General features: G+C 47.2%; 2 protein-coding genes and 1 non-coding gene across 10 annotated transcripts in view; 2 read left to right on the forward strand and 1 right to left on the reverse strand.

Moving 5' to 3' along the window:
- The window catches only part of NCALD (neurocalcin delta), a 466,523-nt gene extending 462,518 nt beyond the window's left edge, over positions 1-4,005 (forward strand). For all 3 annotated transcript variants that reach the window (XM_070803092.1, XM_070803093.1, XM_070803091.1), the window contains one exon: positions 1,364-4,005. In XM_070803092.1, coding sequence (XP_070659193.1) covers positions 1,364-1,461 — 98 coding nt within the window. In that variant the 3' untranslated portion in view covers positions 1,462-4,005. The remainder of the gene's footprint in view (positions 1-1,363) is intronic.
- A 2,854-nt stretch (positions 4,006-6,859) lies between these two features.
- GRHL2 (grainyhead like transcription factor 2) overlaps positions 6,860-21,994 on the reverse strand; it is a 171,804-nt gene continuing 156,669 nt past the window's right edge. For 5 of the 6 annotated variants that reach the window (XM_070803089.1, XM_070803088.1, XM_070803086.1 and 2 more), the window contains exon 15: positions 12,047-21,961. In XM_070803089.1, coding sequence (XP_070659190.1) covers positions 21,584-21,961 — 378 coding nt within the window. In that variant the 3' untranslated portion in view covers positions 12,047-21,583. The other variant, XM_070803090.1, reaches the window with a different exon arrangement.
- On the forward strand, positions 13,432-13,533 carry LOC139187053 (U6 spliceosomal RNA). Its single transcript, XR_011570753.1, has one exon. It is a non-coding gene; the product is annotated as a U6 spliceosomal RNA (small nuclear RNA).

Here is a 21,994-nt window from a genome sequence, read left to right on the forward strand (position 1 = left end):
ACCAAACAGGATTCTTTTAATAGGATAGTAAAGGCCCTGACATTAAACTGCACATTTTCCTGATGTTCCAGGGGAGCACAGGGGGGCTTGTGTCCTGCCTGTAACCCGGCCTCCTCTTTAGAATAGGGGTGAAGGGTGGGAGAAGATCCAGACAGGAGGGATCAAACCCTCCCTGCCGGAAATGAGAGCTTCTGCTGGGGGACTTGGCCACAGTGGGCTCACAGAGCCCTGACAGGGTCTGCATTACTCAAATGCATCTTGTTGCTAAAAGCCCTGTGTTTTCTTAATGGAAAGCCTTGATTAAGAAATAGATGGGGAGGGGAAGTTAGAGCCATACAGGGAGGGGTTTAAGTCTGCAGGGGATCAGATTCCACCCAACTGAGAGACTTGGTGCTTCTACTCTGGGCTTCTAGATCCAAAGGCTGGAGCCTGGAGCAGAGGCCTCATCTAGAGTCTCCTGCGGTTACATGCCTCCTCTTTGCATCTAACACTTGAAAAGTCTGGGCCCTCAGCAAGTTAGCTCCAAAGCCAATTCGGAAGCACAGCAGGTTACTGGAGGAAGCAAGACTTCTTTGCTGAATGTAGGGTTCGCTCCGCCCCCACCCCTCACCCCCAGAAATCGGGGAGAAGCTTTGCCTCTCCACTGACAGCATGAGGAAACTTCTGGAAGGGAACTTAACACATACTCTAGCCTAGCTAGAAAGGAAAAGGACCTGGAATAGGAGTGGAATCTCAACCAGCCTGTCTCCCTCCCGCAGTCCATCGGGGTAGGAGGAAAGACTACAGACTGAGGAGTCCTCTCTCTGTTTTGGATTCCCTCACCCCGGGTGGGAAGGGCAGCCCACCTTGTCCAAAAGAAGTGGCCCTCACCCCACGTGTCTCTTCAGACCCCTCTGCTCACAGGCCAAGCTAGGTACCCAGGTGACCCGAAGGAGCCCCAAGGGGCCCAGGAATACCCCGTGGGATGTGCAGCAGGAACCCAGCTCACTCTCTGAAAGGCGCAAGCGCCATCTCTTCCGTGGACACTGAGTCCCTCCGGTGGCCTTAGCTGGAAGGGCCACGAGGGCAGGGACCACGTGGGGGGCACCCAGCACCCACCCACCCCAACCCTTCCAGAGCCAGGGCCGGGCACACGGTGAGCTCTCAGTAAGCCGCATGCTGGGCTGTGCGATGCCGAACGACCCACTGCCCCCGGAGCGGGGGTGGGGTGCGTCTCAGCTCGGAAAGACAGAAGGTGGGGCTCACGGCTGGTGTTAGACCCCGGGAAAGGGTGTGCTGCCGCAGCCACCCCAGAGATGCATCGAGAAGACCCGGTTCTTCCGGCTGCCGTCCGCCAACACTTACCGGTCCTCTTATTTTTCAGGAAAACTCTCCCTGGAAGAGTTCATCCGAGGGGCCAAGAGCGACCCGTCCATTGTGCGCCTCCTGCAGTGTGACCCCAGCAGCGCCGGCCAGTTCTGAGCCCGGCGCCACCAACTGTAGAGCTGCCTGTGTTCCCTTTGGATTTTTTTTTTTTTTTTTGGCCAAACAATATTGACAGTGATGCTGTTCCCCCTGTGGTCGGATGCGCCTCCTTCCGTGCCGCCTTCAGCTTCTCTGTCGTGGATGCTTCATGGGAATGTCTAGACCCCCCGCGCTTGTGGAAGCATGGACAGCGCTGTCGTGCACAGACTGTGGTGTTTGTTGTTCTGACGATTTTTCATCATTATTGTTGTTATTATTTTTCCTTTGATTCGGAAGTCTGTGTTCTAAAACTGAAGACTCGGGGAGGCGAGGGAAGGGAAAACAATACAGTCCAGTGATTCTGTTGCAAACTTGAGGGGCCTGTTGGAAAAACAAAACTCGCCACCTGGGTCTGGAGTCACACATGCCCTAGGGGTGGTGGCACCACTTGCTGGATTCCCCAGGGACCAGGAATCCTCTGGGGCCAGACTCTTAAAGGGACCTGGGGGATTCCCCCAGAGGCCCACCCCACCCTCTTCCCAAATAGGCTGTAGTTTCTAAGCTGTGAACATTTCAAGGTAAATTCATAGAGAAGAAGAAAAAGATGGCTCAGCTATTTCTTGCCAGGTTTACACTAGTTGAGCTGAGTTTCTTTGGAAATTAAATGCAAATGGTAACTTATATTCCAAAACCAGACCCATCTTGTTGCCTATTGTGATTAAAAAAAAAAAAAAGATTGCTGTATATAAAATATTGGGTATTGCAGACCAAATTGTTTTGCCTTGTTTAAATGAAATGCATGTTTAGTGAGCACTAATACAATCTTATTACAGAAGACTGTTTTCTGTAGCTTATTGTAAAGTAAGCCAGCTGTAATGAATGTCTATGTCTTGTTTTAAAGTCATATCTGTCTTTGCACAAATGCACCCATCAGCAGGTATATTTTATATACTCCAGAAAAGTACAAAGTAACCATGACCAGGGCCCAACCTTAATTTTGAGTGCTTTTCCGGTGGTACTGCCAAGGGAGTAGAAGTGGGGCAGGTTTGAGTGGAATGTGTCAAGTGGAGCACCAGAAGGTTCATAATTATTAGAGCTGTGGGTTTGCCCACCAGCCCAGCAGCTCACTGATGTAGTACTGGATTGGAGGTCTGGTGCTTTTCTGAGCAGATGATGTTCTATAGATTTTCCCACCCTCCTCCACCCCAAATAGCATAAATTCTGGGAGTTTCCTGATGCTTTAATCCACATGTATAGTTAGGAAGCTATAGCTGGAACGTTGACTTTTCCATGCCCCCAGTGACCCTTAAGAGAGTCAGAGGTTAGGCAGTCATCTGGTTCATCTTGAAGAAGGCATAAGCAACTGTGTCTCATTTCCAAGGCCCACTATAAAGAATCCAAAAAATATTTTCCATCATTGTGTTCTCTGAAAGCAAATTTCTATTTCCAGAAGTGACGACACAAATTTGAGTTGCTGTTTGGTCTGATGACCTTCGTATTGAAAGGTAAGAGTCAAAGTCGCTGGTCATAGGTAAGTCATATTTTCACAAGCAGTAGGCAAGGGGAAGCCCAAACACTCAAGGATGTAGATGAGGAGATCTTGCCCCAAGAGAAGGCAGACAGGTTCCCTGGGCTGCAGCCAAGCTACTTCCTACAGACCATGAACCACACAAAGATAAACTTATAAGGGAAACGATGCTGAGCCTATTCTAACCTCCAGATTCCTGGGTATTACTCAATTCCATTTAAACTGATAGTAAAAATCTGCATTTATGTGGTTGACCAAAATGAATGAACTTTGCAAGGTGAAATTTTGAGACCTGGACTCACCACCTGTAACATAATCCTCTTGCTCCGAGTGTCAGCTTTTTTTTAATAGTGATTTTACACCTTGAGACTTTTGGAGTTCCTCCATTGGCCAAGTGGTAAAATCTGGTTTTGAAAACTAGGGAATTAACCTAGTGGCGTGCACAATGGCATGGGGACCCAGCGCCTCTACAGGTGATGTTCCTGAGCTGCATCCCACTTTCTCCTGCTCTGGATTGAAGACCTAATTCCTCCTTTAGTTTTCCTTAATGGTAGAGTTGCTTAATGTCAGGGAAAGCCCATTAGGACTCCATCCTCAGTCATGACATCTTACTGAGCCAGACTCACTCTGCTCGTTAGAGCCTAGAGCTGGGGTAAGAAGCAGGGGAGCGCATCTCCAGCTGTTAAAACAACAGAGCAGACACAGGGCTGATCGATGCTGACATGCCCGGGATGGCCGCAAAGTAGTCCTTGTCCTGGCCTGCCACTGACCCTGACTGTGTTTTCTTGAGGGTTGTTTTTCTCATTCTTCTCCTCCCCAGGCAGGCCTTTGTATGTCTGATCCAGTGCACTGTGTGGCCAAGGGGCTCAGCAGCACCCAAAGGCTGAATGCCTAAACGCTTATGTCACTCCTGAGCTGGGCTGTTCATTGTCACTGCTGTGTTGAGGGACCTCTGGAAATGGAGTCTGTTTTGTCTGAAAGCAGCTCAGCCTGTGATGTTCAAGGGACTGGAATAAAGTGGCTTACGACTTGAAGGATGATACAGACTGGTCGACTATTCATACCCTTGTTTAGGGGGGGGAAGGGATGCTGAGGGTGCAGTCCGATCCCATTGATACACCCCGGGGGCACTTTCCACATATATATCTATATATATATCGATATATTTATGAATCCTTTCCTATGGAGTGGGTCCTGCATCAGTTGACTTTGGGTCGCTCTAGCTTGGCAGTCAAGCATGTTGACTGTTTAATATGATTGTCTGGGACCTGGGCTTTCTGTGCCTAAACTGCTCCAGCTAAATCTGTGCCTGAGTGAGGGCCCAGACGCTGTGTTGGCCTCCTTCTAGGTATGGTTTCGGCCCTGGAGGCACAAGGAAGCAGGGTTTGTGAAAGAGGGATGAGAGGGTCTGTGGGCCTAAAGCATTGTCCAAGAGCATCCTAGGTCTACGTGTGGGCGTCTTTACTTCCCTCCACTCATGGCCTTCACTTTCTTCTTACCTCTTCTCCTTCCTCACAACTGACTGGAGCTGTAAACTCTAGTCTCAACATTAGGTGCAATGGAAGGAGAAACGGAGGCACCTTCCTCTTCAGTGGGAAATTAGCATCCTCCCCCCACCCCCAAACCCCCAGACCTCTCAGTCTGGAGAAGAGTTGATAGAAAAGATGACATGATACACAGCCCACAGCCTCAAAGCCAATTCCGATCAAGGTGTTTGTTATTGCTGTCACTGGCTCTGCCTCCAGCACAGGGGTCATGAATGTAGGAAAAAGAGGCTGAAAGTCAGCTGTAGTAGGCGTCTCATAGGCCAACCAGACTTCATGCTGGAGTGAGTTGGCCTGGAGGGGAGTCCTTTTGTACCGCAGTTTCTCTTTATGGTTCAACAGTGGTCCTGATGCCTATGAGAACTGCATGAGCATGAGGAACACCATGTCATTCATGGCAATGATGGTAAGCAGGTGGCTGGGACCCTCCAACCTGATCAGGAGGCTTCACTCGCACACCTGTTGGAGGTTAACTGGTTAATTTCCAGCAAATTTTCAAGCCTGAAACTCCTATCTTCAGGGTACTGTCCCAACACCCCAACCCAACCCTGGACTCCCTGACAGTCTAGTTCAGGTGTGGGGAGGGGGTCACCGGCCAGGTAAGAAGGAGTCCGTGTGTTCTCAGTCAAGGTAAGGGGAAATCACGACTGCTTTCTTTAGGAAAAATGGAGCTGCTTCAACAAGCCTCTCATCTTTGTCAGGCGTATGCTTGCATTCTCCTGAAATATTCTGGTTTTTCAGGTGGCTGAAGAAACAAGAGAAAGAATACTGTATTTGCCAAGGCATCAGAGTATCAGTCAAATCCACCTACAATAGAAAGATTATTGTACAGTGAAAAGATGTCCACGCCAAGAGCCAATGATATATTTTATATCTAACCAATGGTATATGCAGTTCAGATTTCTCTACACTTGAATGATGGCTGTGTGTCCAGGACTTAGGTCCTGGGCACTTGCTGCCCTGGCTGCTAAGATGCCATTGATCCTCAGACACAGGGGTGCAGACACTTGAGTGGGCAACCTTCCCAAAGCGAGGTTAGAGTTTGGTGACCTCTCATCACGTTGTGAAAGTCTAAGGGTAAGAGGGGCTTGTATGCCCTGGGACTGGGGTGACTGCGAGCCCTGCCTCTCTGAAAGTGAACTGCTATCCTGGCACTGATGTTGCCAGGCTGTCATCACTTGGCACATCATGGCCTCTGAGGATGGACTGCATCTAACCTGCCTCTCCGTCCCCAGCACCAGGCACAATGCCCAGCCCATGGTAACTGAGCTGAGTTGGTATAGAGATGAAGATGGAGGCAAGAGCCAGTCCTGGACCCCGGGGCCTTGATAGTTGGTCATCTTCACCCACCCAGAGTCCCAGTACAGGGAGGTGGGGGGTGGGGTGACACATGTGGGGAGCCATGTTCACAGCAGGACCAGAGCTGCCATGAGTCCAGGAAGAACTGCCTCAGGAGAGGAAGCGAGACTAGTGAATGCCAGGCAGGACCTCCTCGGGCAGGGGTGGGGGTGGGGGGAGCATATTCAGACCTCCTACTGATACTGGGGAACACAGATCATGGCAAACGGGCCTTTGGCCCATTTCTGATCCATGATGTCTTCAGAAGCCTCCTCAACAAGCACTTCTCCCAGCCTCCTCTTTAACGCCCACTGGTCCAGGTGTGGAGGCTGCCAAGGATGCCAACAGGGTTGAAGTTGGTCAGAGAAAGCTTTCCCAAGGTGGATTTTTAGCCAAGATTTGAAAGCCGTGGACATACAAGGTGAGATGTGGAAGAACACAGAAGCTGCTACTTGTTTGGAACAGAGAGGCTCTTGGGAGATCATCATGGAGGACAGTTGAAGGAGCGGGTGGGTGGTCACTGAGGAAATGCCGAGAAATACTGGGATTTGAGCTGGTGGATACTGGTGAGGCTGTGGGTTCCAGGGCAAGAGACTGTTGTGAGGAGCTTGGTGTTTCAGCCACATGGTTTTAGGATCTGTGAAAAGGTGGGTGAAGATGAGTTAAAGGACATGAAAGGCTCTTCTGGTAATTTAAGTGGGGAGAGAGGAAGACAAACATGGACGGACAGAGCCTACTCCCTACCCCGAGGAACTGAAAGAACAGCCATCCTGGTGGCCTTTTGTGGTCACACTGGAGGCGTGGTGATGTCTTCAGCCTCTTCTCATTTAACCTTGGGGTGGAGGCACAATGGGGCAACCAGAAGAGGAAATGCCTGCTGTGTTGGAGCCCAGGACCTGAGGTGCCCACGGGGAGCCCAGAACCTTCCCAGCGCACACAGAGGCTTCTTCCCAATCAGCCTAGGAGCCCCAACACCCACCTCACAGAAAACATGGCACACTTGAAGTTTACTCTTACATTATGAATATTTATTTTTTTTCTTCTTAAAAATGTACAAAAAATAAAATAACTGTATTTATAGTTTATAGATTCCCCCTCTCCCATTTACAAAACTATTAAGTTACATTTGCCTTTTTAAAAAAAAAAAAAAAACATGAGCACAAATTGTCCATCTCGCAATCTCCTTTGCTTGTCTTTACGAAAGGGCTGTTCGCAGAATTTGGCACAAACCCCCTGCTTCTGTTGCATTTTCGTAATTTTAAATAAGAAGGAAAATAAATGTTTGATTCAGTTCATGCTTCTTAAGTTTCTGGGCTGGGACATGCCTTAGTCTTTTAGGATCCAATTCCAAGATGACATCTGACTGCATTTTTCTGTCGGACCCAATTTCCCAGAAAGTCTAAGCATCTGGGGTAAGTATAAGAAAAACACTTGTTGCATATGTCCCTCATCTTACATGGAATTTTTAAAGCTTATTTATTTGAGTCTGATTAAGAAACCAAAAAAAAAAAAAAAAGAGGAGGCAAGTTTTCCTATTTCTCTGGAGTGTTTTTTGTTTTTTTTTTTCCCCTTGGACAATTTTGCTCATCAAAGCTCTGCTCACACACACAGTGAAGGGCACGCTGAAGCTAAGCCACGGGCACACTGAGAGTGCAGAGAGGACGTGGTAAGATGGGGACAGACTGGATGGGAGGGTACACTGTGTGCCACCCTTTGCTGGCACTGGCCTCATACGCTTTGTTCTGGTAGTGGCCACCACAATGATTGCCCAGGGCCCTGGGACAAAGGCAAAAGTATCTTGGATTCATCTTCTGCCTAGGGCAGGACCAGAAACATTTTGTCCACAGAGGCTGGGGAGAGAAGGTCAGGGAACCCATGTCTGCCAAAGATTTTCTCTTTTCCCTATTCTGGAGTCCTACACCCTGGCCTGAAAGTATTGACCACTGGGCCTGGCAGTGATGTCTGAAATCACCCCTTAGGCAAGGAGCATGGTGGCACATTGTACATCATGCGTTTCCAATACTGAGTCCCATTAGTACCACATGCTGGTCCAGGATGTGACTGTCACAGAGTGGAGGACGAGGGGATAGACTGGAGCAGAGCTAAATCCAGGATGCAATCTTTGGCACCACAGGGAGGAGTAACACGTCCAGAAGACACACAGAAAGGTGCCCCCTCACCACACCTACTAGAGATCTTCCTGGGCACGCACCTGCCCTCCAGCCCATTTGAATCCTCTGCAGCCTCAAGGACAGAGAGCTGGACTGAAAGCGGCCCTTCCATCCTGCTCTGGGCCGCGGAGGGCAGGGAGGCAGGGAGCCCTTGGAGAGAAAGCCCCCAGGTAAGACATCAAAGTGCTTTACAAACAAATCTGGGCCCTTCCATAGAACCTGCCCTAGATCCGGGACCTCCTAGGGAGTGTGGCTACCAGAAACCTATGCTTTAGCCCACAAGGCTGAACACAAACCCCTAGACCATGTACCTGTCCCTCAAAGAGAACTGTGGTCCGGATGGTACATGATGATGCGACTGTTTGGGGAAGCATTTCATCTCCTCTTCATCTGCCAGGATACCTGGTAGGAGGACAAGCCTTCTCTCTCCATCTTCCAGACGCTGGTTTCAGAAGTGCCAGGGCTCCCGGGGTCTTCTCGCACCCATCCAGCATCCAGCAGCCCAGCCTTCCAGAGCCGGCTGAGCCCCAGAAGGCAGCCCATGCCTGGCAGGCCAGAGCTGAGCCGCTGGCACCACTCTCAGGACTGCAGCTGGGCCTCCAGGGAGCCACTTGAGATGAGGATGTGCTTGTAAACTGAGACACTGCACAGTGGCTGGCTCCTCACGAAAGCCCAGGAGTTCTGCGGCAGACCCAGTGATGGAACCCTGATGGCAAGTCCCTGCGGCATCTCCAGAAAGTTCAGGCGGCACCAACACCAAAGCTGGAGGAGCTGGGACCTCAGACAATCCGACCTTTCCCACAGACAGCTCAGAGGGAGAGTCAGGCGAAGCTCATCACCATGAGACAAACTCAGTGGGTCTCCGGGGCAGGTAGTGCCCATAGAGAGGGAACGGGGGGGCTTCAGGCATGCCCACGGGGGTCAACCATCTTGGCACCCACTGCCTGACAGCCTGAAGGCTGTGTCCCTTGCCCAGCATGTCTTCTGAACAGCACGGAGGCAGAAACCTCTTGGAGAAAGCAGGGTCTCCAGGTATGCGCCTCCCCCAGGCCTGCGGCAGTAAACATGCCCACATACCACAGGTGAAATATATTATTGCGATATTATAAACACTATGTACATGATAGCCAGGCACACTTTCGGGGTTACTTACTAATTACACGGTGGCCGAATGTCTTCCTGTACACGGCCTGGTGGCTACTCACTAGGAACCCCTGAGGGTACCCACCAATGCCCTTCCTCAGAGCAGACAGAAGGCTCCTGATCAGGAAGAGGTGTCCACCTCTTCCCCCACCTCAGACGAAGGAAGCGGCTCATTCTGTCCAGCCACTCAGGAGACATCAGGGGTGAGATGGCAGGAAGGAGCTCCCTCAGGCTCTTCAGGATCAACGGACTGAAAGGGAGAGCTCTGGCCCATGTCAGCTGGAGCCAGCAGTGACCTGCAGAGTCCTGGCGGGCCCTGGGCCCCGGGCTCCGGAAAAAAGGTGGACAATAAATAAGGATGTGATAAGCTCAAGGCCCCGTCCCGAGGGGCTTGGGCCGTGGCTCCAGGGCAGGAACCGGTGGGTGGCCCAAACGCAGGGATCCCAGGGTCTTTGGGCCTCGCCCTGCTCCCCAGCACAGTCGTGTAACAGCAGTCGTCAGATGGGTGAGGTGGGTCTGTGGGGCCTGGGGGCCGGGGCCTCCGACTTCCCTGGGGGAGGAAGGCCCTGAGGGCTGCAGCCCAGAGTGGGGCTCAGATTTCCATGAGTGTGATCTTGAAGCCTTCCACCATGCTCTCCATGTTGAGGATGAAGGTGTCCTCATTCGAGTAGTGCTCAATGATGTTGTCGTCCATATTCACCAGGATGCTGCGGGGTTGAATGCGGGGGGAAACAAAGACGCCATGACCGAGGTGCTCAGTGGAGGGAGGCTCCAGGCTGGGGGTTCCCTTAGCCATTCTTTCACAAGGGAGGCCAGGGAGGTGGGTGGGGGGTGGGAGGGAGAGGAGACAGGCAGGGAGAGAGGCCCTCACTGTATTTCTTTCCCAGATATCAGTTAGAGGGAAGCAAAACCTCGATTTCTCAGAACTAACTTCTTATGAGACAGGATGTCAGAGGTCATTTAACGCAAACCTTTGGCTCTCTAGACTGGTAAACTGAAGCCTAGAAAAAGTTAACAGAGCCTGAAATCACAGAGCTAACTATTGACAGAGACTGGATCTAAAGAGTTAGGTCTCCTAACTCTTTTCATTAAACCATATTGCCTCTTGAAAACACCTTTTTAAAAAGTCCTCTGCACTTACAAGAGGAAAATAAACCAGAGCTGCGGCTACCCTTCCTCGAGCATGGAGTCTGTTCCACAAACCTGTGTTCAGTCCTCAGGGCAACCATGGAGGCAGGTGCGATCACCGCCATGGTACAATTGAGTAGCCTGAGTTCAGCGAGGTTAGATCATGTCCCCAGGTTCACTCAGCTGGTTCAAGGCTGAGCTCGGTTTGGGTACTAGCTTTGCCTCACTCTGAAGTTTGTACTCTACCACATGTGACTTAGCCCTTAGTTAACCATCTGAGCTGGGTTTCGTTTTAAGAAAACCAACAACTTTCAGGGCCTGTCCATGAGACAAGTCCTTGAGCCAATCCCCTTCTTTGAAGTCAGACAGACCTTCGTTTGAGAAGTGACTATCATTTTACAGCTATGTGTCATCAGGCAAGTTGTTTAGCCTTTCAGAGTCTCGGTTTATTCTTCCACAAAAATAAGAATAACAACCCTGCTTTAGAGGGTTGTGGTTAGGATTAAAGTATTTAGCCCAGGGCCTGACACCGGACCCCGTGGAAGTGAAATGCTACCATCGGCATGCACATCAGCACTCAGGGCTTCTGCTCAGCATGAGACCCTGAGACACCACTCAGATCTCACCATCAAAGGAATCCACTCAGCCTCTTGCACTGACTTTGGAAAGAACATGCATTTTAGTGAGCTTTTCAACCAGGGCTCAAATGGAAAGGGTTTCCTGCTTGACTCCAAATTAACTGAGAGACCCCATTACTTGGAAGTCCCCAGTATCCCAGATCATCAATTTCTTCTATGAAAAAGGCCCAGAGCAGAGTTTAAAGATCAACTTTCTGCTTTTTGTAAGAAAATGGATCCAGAAGCTGACTCACTGGAGATCCTTTTCTGGTACTAAATCCTGTTCCACGGCCACTATGCTTATAGCTTCATTCACAGGAGGCCCCAAGAGGGCTGGAGGCAGCAGACAGCAGAATGTGCAAGCTAAATACTTGGGCTTTGGCGCCATGAAAGTTTACTTGGGTTAAATCTGCATTTCACCTACTGAACACAAGATTTTGGGCAAAATGCTTAGCCTCCATCTGGCTCGATTTCCTCGGCAATAAATTAGGGATAAGAATCTACCTCACGGAGTGATGAGGAATAACAGAACAATGTGCATAACGCGCTTAGCAGGGGACCCAGAACCTACCGAAGACCAGATAAATAAGAGCTATTGTTCTTAACACTGAGAACAAGCAGGTTCAGTAATCACTTTGATCATTCTGTTAATAACGACCCCAGAAGAATCCCTGATGTCCTGAATCCTTTGTATTTCTACTGTGCTGCCCTGAGACCAAGCTTAAGAGCAGCACGTAATTCCTAACAAACTTGGCTCTCTGCCCAAGGGCCACTCTCCCCACTTCCAGACCCCTCTACTCTACCCCCTAATCCTGCCATGGAGGGGGACATCTCAGCTGATCCCATGACAATGCACTCTCACCCCTTCTCTTTCTCTCATTAAAGATCTTCAAAACGCATGGCATGGGTAAGCTGCTCAGCACTCCTTCGGGAAGATGACACACAAATTTTATAAAAGGCAAACAACAGAACTAACAAAAGATGGGCGCCATCTTGTTTTTATAAAGGCACTGTGCAGACATATCTGATTTGAAAGTCAATTGAAATTAGGTTTCTTTCTTACCCTTTTTTGCTTTTCTTGTAAAGCTTTGCTATCTTCTCCACAGGCAGCCCATATTTCTCAGAAATCTGCAACCAGTAACAAAAAGGCAGATGAGTGTGGAAGGGGAACCGAGCAGAAGCAAGAGAGAAAGTTCCAACATCACTGTCCTGGCAATGTTCCTGGGTGCCAGTGGCCTTCAGTCACGAGTCAAGCTTTCGGAAAGACTCATTTGCAAGGCTCTCCCTTTGGACACACCATAAATCAATCAGCAAAAGATTCAGTCCCACGAGAATCTGATCTATGATAGAGGTGTCATTTCAGTTCAGTCAGAAAAAGATGGACTATGGTCATAATGTTGGATTAAATAGGTAGAAAAAAATTAACAAGTTACGCTGGATCCTTTCTCTACTCCTTCCATCATAATAAACATCATCAAAGATTTATATGTGAAAGATGAAACCATGCAAGAAGAAACCGTGAATCAATTCTTTGTATGAATATTATCTTTAGATAAGGAAGATCTTTCCAAGCAAGTATGAAACCTAAAGAAAAAAGGTCAAAATGTTGATAAAACAGCATAATATTTAAAATACCAGTAGAGCAAAAACTACCTTTAAATAAAACTGAGGACAGACAATACACTGGGAAAATTTCTGTGGGCAATGTAAATGACAGATGTAGAACTAACTTCCTTAAGTTAGAAAGAACATCTGTGAATACAAATAAAAGGCTAGGGCTTCCCTGGTGGTTCAGTGGTGAGAAGTCTGCTTACCAACGCAGGAGACACAGGTTTCATCTCTGATCTGGGAAGATTCCATATGCCACGGAGCAACTAAGCCTGTGAGCTACAACTATTGAGCCTGTGCTGTCAAGTCCAGGAACCACAAGTATTGAGCCCATGAGCTGCAGCTACTGAAGCTTGAGCACCCTAGAGCCTGTGCCCCGAAACAAAAGAAGTCACTGCAGTGAGAAGCCGGTGCACTGCAAGAAGAGTAGGCTCCCCCGTCACCGCAACCGGAGAAAAGCCCGTGCAGCAATGAAGACCAAAAATAAAATAAATGAAAGACTAAAACAGCCAAAAATAAATAAATGAAAGACTAATGTGCTCACTTTAGGGCTTCCCAGCTGGCGCTAGTGGCAAAAAACCCGCCTGCCAATGCAGGAGACACAAGAGACTCAGGTTTGATGCCTGGGTCGGGAGGATCTCCTGCAAGACAGCTTGGCAACCCACTCCAGTATTCTCGTCTGGAGAATCCCATGGACAGAGGAGCCTGGTGGGCTGTAGTCCATGGAGTCTCGAAGAGTCGGACACAACTGAGCAAGTGAGCATACAACACACGAGCTCACTTTGGCAGCACATACACTAAAATTGTGGAGAAGGAAATGGCAACCTATTCCAGTATTCTTGCCTGGAGAATCCCATGGACAGAGGAGCCTGGCAGGCTACTACCTATGGGGTTGCAAGAGTTGGACACGACTTAGCAACGAAACCACCACCACACTAAAACTGATACAGAAAAGATGAGCATGGCCCCTGCACAAGGATGATACGCAGGCTCCTGAGTCAGTCCATATCCTTTAATACAAATGAATTTATTTGCAAGACAGAGACAGGCTCCAAGACATAGAAAACAAACTGATGGTTACCAGGGGAAGTGAGGAGGGGAGAGGGAGGGATAAATTAGGAGTCTGGGATTAAAAAATATATACTATTGTATATAAAATAAACAATAGGACATACTGTATAGCACAGGAAACTATATTCAATACATCTTATAACAACTTATAGTGGAAAATAATCTGAAAAAATATATATCTGAACCACTTTGCTGTACACCTATAACGAACACAGTATCATAAATCAATCATGCTTCAATTAAAAAAAAAAGACAGTTCAGTGAAAAAAAGGAAGAATACAATATAAAGAAGTAATTTCAGATAAATGCAATAGGACAATACACAAATGAAAAAATGCACCACCGCACTAATAACTTAAAAATGCAAATTAAAGCAACCAGAAGATACTATCTTTATCAGGGCAACAAAAACTGAAAGCTTAATAATACAGTGACAGCCAGAGGATAAGAAACAGCAACTCTCCTAGTCCATAAACAGGAGAGCAGCAAGCTCGACCTTTCTGGAGGGAAGTCTGGCAGAAGATATTGAAATTTAAAAGGCATTTATCTCTTGACCCAAATAGTCCACATCTAGTAATCTGATCTACAGAAATACAGTCAGATGTATGTAAGTACATACATCTTGAAAGTATCACTGTTCATAACACAGAAAACAACCATTAAGCACACTTTGATATTTGCTCAGTTAAAAACCATGAAGTCATATAATCATTCAAAGAAATGCACAATGCCTATATGAAAAAAAAAATGTCATTAACATATTAAGTTCAGTTCAGTTCAGTTGCTCAGTCATGTCGGACTCTTTGCAACCCCATGGAAACATATTAAGTGAAAAAACACAAATAGAAAAACAGTGTTTATTGTGTGATCCTGAATGTATATTTTTAAAAATATGTAGTAAGTAAATGGGCTTCCTGGGTGGCGCTAGTGGTAAGGAACCCACCTGCCAATGCAGGAAACATAAGAGACATGGGTTTGATCCCTGGGTCAGGAAGATCCCCTAGAGGAGGGCATGGCAATCCACTCCAGTGTTCTTGCCTGGAGAATCCCATGGACAGAAACCTAAAGGGCTTACAGTCCATAGGGCTGCACAGAGTCAGACACGACTGAAGTGACTTAGCACGCACGCACACATGTAAGTAAATAGAAAATATTTGAAAGGCCCATCAATCTATTAACAGTGGCTACCCTGGAAAAATGGACAAAAACAAGGAGATTATTTTTCTTTTCACTTTGCATAATTCTGTACTGTTTACTTTTAAAGTGACTGTGATTTATTTTCATAAATATAAAGCAATATAACATTGGAGATGCGTTCCGGAGAGACTTACTCGAAATACTTTCTCTCTCCCAAATCCAATCCACCCACCTCTTGAGTCCAGTGGCTGGCGGTGCACAAACGGCTGGCGCTGGTGAGGTTTGGGACTCTGACTACCCGGTGCTCTAGCAGGGCCTGGGGAAAGAGCCCGAATAGCTCCGGGGCAAAGGTGGGATAGCTTTGTCTCCTGGGAAGAGCTTATTCTCCAGAGAATCATAGATTCCCACCTGTCCATCCCTCATACATAGGAAGACCACCCCCACTTCTCCCCCAAACCCCAAAAGGGCAGAACAGCTGGGCTGAGGGCTGAGACAGCAAAGAGACTGGGAAACAAACAGCCTGCCTGTGGCCCACCACCGCTCCCTCACTGATGGGGCTGCCCCATGGCCACACTGGAGCCCAAATGAGCCCAGCACATACAGAACCTGGCCTGTGGCGTAGCAAAGAAAATGTACAGGACTTGTGTGGAAGGTGTCCATGTGAACAGAACATAAAAGAGCACTTAGGAAGACTGCTGTACAGCACACACACACGGGCAAAATCCTGATCTAAAAATATGACTGAACTAAAAGATCTGCAGGTTCAGTAAATGAGTTGAAGGCTAGGTAGTTGATCCAGGAGTTAGGAAAGGTCAATTAGGAAAACCATTTCAAGTGCAAAGCAAAGACACATAGCATAGACAGAAATCAGGAAGGGAATAAAAGGAGAGAGGGAGGGAGGGAGATATGAAGAATAAAGGCAACCATATCAGATGTCAGGGAATTCCCTAGTGGCTCAGACTGTAAGGAATCCGCCTGCAACACAGGAAACCCAGGCTCGATCTCTGGGTCAGGAAGATCCCCTGGAGAGGGGGATAGCTACCCACTCCAGTATTCTTGCCTGGAGAATTCCATGAACAGAGGAGCGTGGCAAGCTACAGTCCACGGGGTTGCAAAGAGTCAGACATGACTGAAAAACTAACACTTTCAAACTTTCAAAGTCCCAGGCAGAGAAAAAGGAGCAAATGGAGATGAAAAAACAATTAAATAATAGAAGACCACATTTTTAGACAGGAGAGGTATCCTGAATCCCAGAAGGGATCAGTGAGAAAAGAGCCATGCATCTGGCCATTCTGAAAAGTGCCAGATCTCCAAAGGTAAGAATAAAAATAAAACATCCTGGAACCTCCAGACAGAAAGTACAAGTTATTAACATTAATACTAATACTAAAAAAAGAAAAGAAAAAGAATGAACCTGGCTTCAGTCTTCTCATCTGCAAAACTGGAAACCGAAGTGGAATAACCACTATAGACTACTGAAAAAAGGGATGTCACCCCACGAATTCTGTACACTGACAAGCTCTCCCTCAATACTCAGGTTAAAGAATGGTATTTAACAAATGCATTTCATTCAAAAAATCCCATTTGAAGAAAATACTCATAAAAGATCTCTGCTGCTACTGCTGCTGCTGCTAAGTCGCTTCAGTCGTGTCCGACTCTGTGCGACCCCATAGACGGCAGCCCACCAGGCTCCCCCATCCCTGGGATTCTCCAGGCAAGAACACTGGAGTGGGTTGCCACCTCCTTCTCCAATGCATGAAAGTGAAAAGTGAAAGTGAAGTCGCTCAGTTGTGTCTGACTCCTAGCTGAACAGAACACACAAAAGAACGAAGACTTCAGCAAAGCAAAGGGGGAAGAAACAAGTAACCAGTGTTATACCATTAAATATATACATATATACACATACACACATGGAGAGAGACATACTCTATATACATTATATATGGCTATATAACTATAGTTCTCTATACAAAACTCTTTATATACATATATATACAGTTCATATATAGATATAGAATTATAGATATGTATATAATATATTCTGGAGAAGGAAATGGCAACCTACCCCAGTATTCTTGCCTGGAGAATTCTATGGATGGAGGAGCCTGGTGGGCTGTGGTCCATGGGGTTGCAAAGAGTCTGACATGACTGAGCAACTAACACACACACATATAATATATATCTATTTATGTCTATGAGTGACTCTTTGCGACCCCATGGACTGTAGCCTACCAGGCTCCTCCGTCCGTGGGATTCTCCAGGCAAGAGTACTGGAGTGGGTTGCCATTTCCTTCTCCAGGAGATCCTCCACACCCAGGGATCGAACCCGGGTCTCCCGCATTGTAGGCAGATGCTTTACCATCTGAGCCACCAGGGAAGCTCATATATATATATATATATACATACACACACACACACACACACATAGGTAAATGGACTGGGGAAGTGAAATAAGTGTTAAATAAGGGTTCTTGAAGTGAAAAGAACACAATGGGAGGAAAAAACCTAATCGTGTCCTAGAGAGAAAGCAATAAACTACTTCAGGAACATCCAGAAGCCTGGAGTGTGTGGGGGCAGTGCGGGGTAAACATTTCAGCATACTCGTCCTAATGAGCGAAGGAGGGGAGAAGGGGGCGAGACAAAGGCTCTAGAAGGCTCCTCTCACCCAGTGGGCCAGGGGGCTAGAGAGCAGGGGTGCAGAAGACAGTTGAAAATTTATTTTCAAATCACAGCACAATAAGGAGAAGAGATGGAAACAATTTAGGAAAAGTAAAGAATAACTTCCAAGAAAAGGTGAAAAACATTGATTTAATCCAGCTGCAAAACTAAACAGAAAGAGGAAGCCACAAAGCGAAATAAATAAATAAAAAGTTTTTCGTTGTGAGTTGCTTGACCTGCTAGCGTTGGGTTTTGACCTTTGGTTGGTGTCATTTGGAACTTGTTTTTAAAATGAAATGGATAAATAAAGGAAAAGGTGTTCTATTTTCTCCTCAACATCAGCAAGTTCACATCTTTTCTGAAAGAGAAGTGAATCTGATTCGTGGATCTTCCCTTTTTAGGGGTTTGACTCCCAGTTTCCAAAGCATGAATGCATATACTCAGCTCACAAATCAGTTGATAACAGTGAGGAAATTTGCATAAATCTGCATTACTCCAGTTTCGATTTGGGTCTGCCTGGAACAGCAGCAGCAGCCTGCATTTTCCGAGTGCTTACTAAGTGCTTAGCATATGGGCATGGGGAGCTCTGTATCTATTAACTCGCTCAGTCCATGAATCACTGCAACAGAACAGGTGCTTTTATGGGACCTGTTTCTCAGCGAGCAAACTCAAGCTTACAGTCATTAAGTAACTTGCCCAGGGTGCCTCAGCTAAGAAGTGGCAGAGACAAGATTTAAAAGGGTAACAGTCTGGCAGTCTGGTTTTGGATTCTAAACTTACAGAGAAAAGAAGCATATGTTGGGACTGTTTGGAGCAGGGCTCCAAGAAGAGACTGGCAAAGTGGGCTCGGGCATCAGGCTGCCAAGGGCAACAGCCTCCAGGAGGGCAAAGCCCTGGCCTCCATGCAATCATCAAAGGCAAAGGCAACTGGATAAAAAGCCACCTTCACACCGCATCCCCTGCCTCCACGCCAGGCAAGGAAGTGTGCTTTGCCAAACCCAGAAGCCTGGAAAGAAGTGAGACCATGTCGGATGGCATGTGGAGGAAGCAGTCCATCTGTCGGGAGGTTATGGAAAGGAATCGTTCTGCCCAGGAGCTGGGTGATCTCACCGCAGCATCCCCCTTCCGTGTGCGTGGAAAGCGTGTGCTTTGCGGCAGTTCTCAGAGCAAGGCATTAGGAGTGCTTAGTTTTTTTCTCTGTGTTTTTCAAGTCATCTGAACTGCCCAAACACGTCCATCATTTTTAAAAGCCCGTGATGAATATTTTTAAGGACCCCTAAGACTTCCTTGGCAGGCTTCCCAAGGTGGCGCTAGTCGTAAAGAAACCGCCCGCCAATGCAGGCGATGCCGGAGACGCAGGAGACGCAGGTTCCTGACACATACAGGAGACACAATCCCTGGGTTGGGAAGATCCGCTGGAGGAGGGCATGGGAACCCACTCCAGTATTCTTGCCTAGAGAATGCCATGGACAGAGGAACCTGGCAGGCTACAGTCCCTGGGGTCGCAAAGAGTCAGACACGACTGAGCGCATATGCACACACACACAAGATTTCCTTAGCAACCAGGAGGATCCTAGGCCTTGGACATATCTCATCAATGTGTTACTGGCTATCTGATGATCTGGAACATTTAGACTTTTACTCGGGGCAGAGTTCTGTTTTCCCAGAAACCTCTGGCCTGTGACAGGCAGAACAAATTCCCATTGGTTTTCACCACTGCAGGACTCTGTCTGCCTGGTCTAGAGGCATCTAACACAACTGCCAGTTCTGGAAGCCGATGACTTTTCTGTGGAGTTATAAAGTGCTGAGTGTGGGCTCTAGGATGCACTTTTTAAAAACTGGTGACTCTTGCTTGCAGATACTTCCTAGGTGACTGCATTTGATCTGTCAATAGAATCAGGAGGGACAGGCTTGTATCTCCATGCATGAATAAGTCAGCAGCATACAAGTGGGTGCTCCCAGGTTCATGAGCCCTCCTTTCCTTGTGCACCCTAGCCAGCTTCACCATGGAAGAACACCCTTAGTTTTAGTCCCTCTGGTTAGAAGGACTCTGTCTGCCTCCCCACCCCAGAGCACATACAGTCATCTACTATATATAAATACTCACCTATAGAGTAGTCTATGTGCTGCTTTAAACACCTCGTCTATGAAGTCACTTAATCCTCGCAACAACTCCACATCTTGTTATCTTCATAATAATAGGCCATATTATCAGAAATGATAAACCTGGGGTGTAGAGAGGCTGAGAAATTTGCCCACCACCCTGAAGTGTCAGAGTCAGGACTTGAACCCTGACTTTGTGGTTCAAAGCAGTACACACACACTTCTTGCCTGATGGCTCACTATTGCCCAAGCTTCTTTCCTTTAGTTGATATGAGCTGTGGCTTGGAAGGTCTGTTCTTCTTGTAATAACTTTTCACGTGTGGACGTCTCCCTAAGTGCACTTACGTTGCTCAAGGGCTTACATTGGCTCTGCCACTCTGTGGAGCTATCAGACCTCTCAGGATACCCACATCTGCAAAGGATGGTGATGACATCTGACCTCCCAAGTTTACAGGGATATTCTGAGGATCAAATGAGAACAGTGCATGTGGAATGCGTGCCCCCATAGCACTCGGCATGGCGGCATGCTCAGTTCAGTCAGTCAAGCATAATACTTATGCTTAAAGACCTAGGGATACACAGAAGACAGCAAGAGACAAAGTCCCTGTTCTCAAGAACTTCACATTCCATTGGGGAAGAGAGAAACAAATAAACAGAGTCAGTCACAGTGCGGGAGGAGGAGAAGGTGATATCGAACCCCACTGTGATCCAGCGAGACCACAGCTACCAAACACTTGCAGAACTGAACAGATGTCACAGACAGGAAAGGAAGACATCAAGGAAAAGGGTGTGATGAATTAGTTTAGAATTGGTCTAGATCAGCGGTTCTCACAACTGGTTGATCTAAGAATTCCCTGAACAACTGTTAAGAATATATTTTCCTGCAGCTCCATCCCCACCCCACCTCCAATTCAGCAGAACTGGAATCTGGGTTAAGGCCTAGGTTTGTGCACTTGAAACAGCCAAGTGAGTTTCAGTAATATGATCTTAAAGGCCAGGTTAAGGGTATGAAGGGCTTTCCAGGTGGCGCTAATGGTAAAGAATCCCCCTGCCAAGGCAGGAGACATAAGAGACTCAGGTTTGATCCCAGGGTCGGGAAGATCCCCTGGAGGAGGACCTGGCAACCCACTATTCTTGCCTGAAGGATCCCATGGACAGAGGAGCCCGATGGGCTATAGTCCATGGGGTCGCAAAGAGTCGGACACGACTGAAGCGACTTAGCACGCAGGCACACAGGGTATGAAGGGTATGAACTCTATCCAAAGGGCTCCTCTAGCTCATAAATCAATCTTCCAGTGATTTTAGGGTCATTTAAAAAATCTTGGTTCTTTTGAATAAGTAGAGCTCACACTTTTTGTTGTGTTCATTTCTGGTTGTGTTTTCCCTTTACAGGGGCAGATTCAGTAACGACAAACTCCATTCCAATGGCAAATCCTAAGAACAGAAGAGATTACCAAGCCGGGCATTCACATGTTTTCTTAGAGGGTGGTCCTCCATGCCCTGTTCTGTATTGCCTAACAATGCCAACCACAGAGGGGGGCAATGTGCATTGGTAACATTCTTATGCTTTTTAAAAAAAATTTCAGGTGAACAAATAATTTTTTTTACATGTCATACAATTTCCCACTTAAATCATTTAAAGTATGCAATTCAGTAGTATTTAGTGCATTCACGATGTTCTGCAAACATCAGGACTATGTAGTTTCAGAACAATTCATCAGCCCAGAAGGAAACTCACAAAATAATCGTTCCTCATTCACCTTTCATCAAAATCCTGGCAACAACGAATCTGCTTTCTGTCTCTATGGATTTGTTTATTCTTGAGATTTCCTAAAAATTGAATCATACAATGTGATCTTTTGTATCTGGCTGGCAGACACTCCTCATATATATCAAAAAAAATTGAAAAAACAAGTATTCAAAAAAAAAAAAAAAAAACACGTGTAGCCGGATGCTTTCGGCAGCACTATTCAGAATAGCTAAAAGGTGGACGTGAAAATCCAGATGTCTACCAACTGGTGACTGGGAAGATGAAATGTGGTATATCCACACAATGGAACATTACTCAGCCATTAAAAAGAACGAAGTACTGGTTTATAGTACAGCATTGATGAACCTCAAAAACATTATGCTAAGTGAAATAAGCCACCCACAAAAGACAACACAGTGCATGATCCCACGTACAGGCACTGTTTTATATACACATTTCGACATATTACTCCATAGCCCAAAATGCTGTTTCAATGCAGCAGGTTTCCAGACTAACAAAAGTTCTGGACTGGCCCTCGGCAACCCTATTGTCTCCATCCCTATGTGCTGTGCTGGGCTTAGTCGCTCAGTCGTGTCCGACTCTTGTGATCCCACAGACTGTAGCCTGCCAGGCTCCTCTGTCCATGGGCTTCCGTAGGCAAGAATACTGGAGTGGGTTGCCATCTCCTTCTCCACTGCATCACTATAAAAAATATACGTGTTCTGCAACATAAATGTACAGGGGAGCCAGAAATC

Source organism: Bos indicus, chromosome 14 (genome assembly GCF_029378745.1).
Source record: "Bos indicus isolate NIAB-ARS_2022 breed Sahiwal x Tharparkar chromosome 14, NIAB-ARS_B.indTharparkar_mat_pri_1.0, whole genome shotgun sequence".
Taxonomy (NCBI): domain Eukaryota; kingdom Metazoa; phylum Chordata; class Mammalia; order Artiodactyla; family Bovidae; genus Bos; species Bos indicus.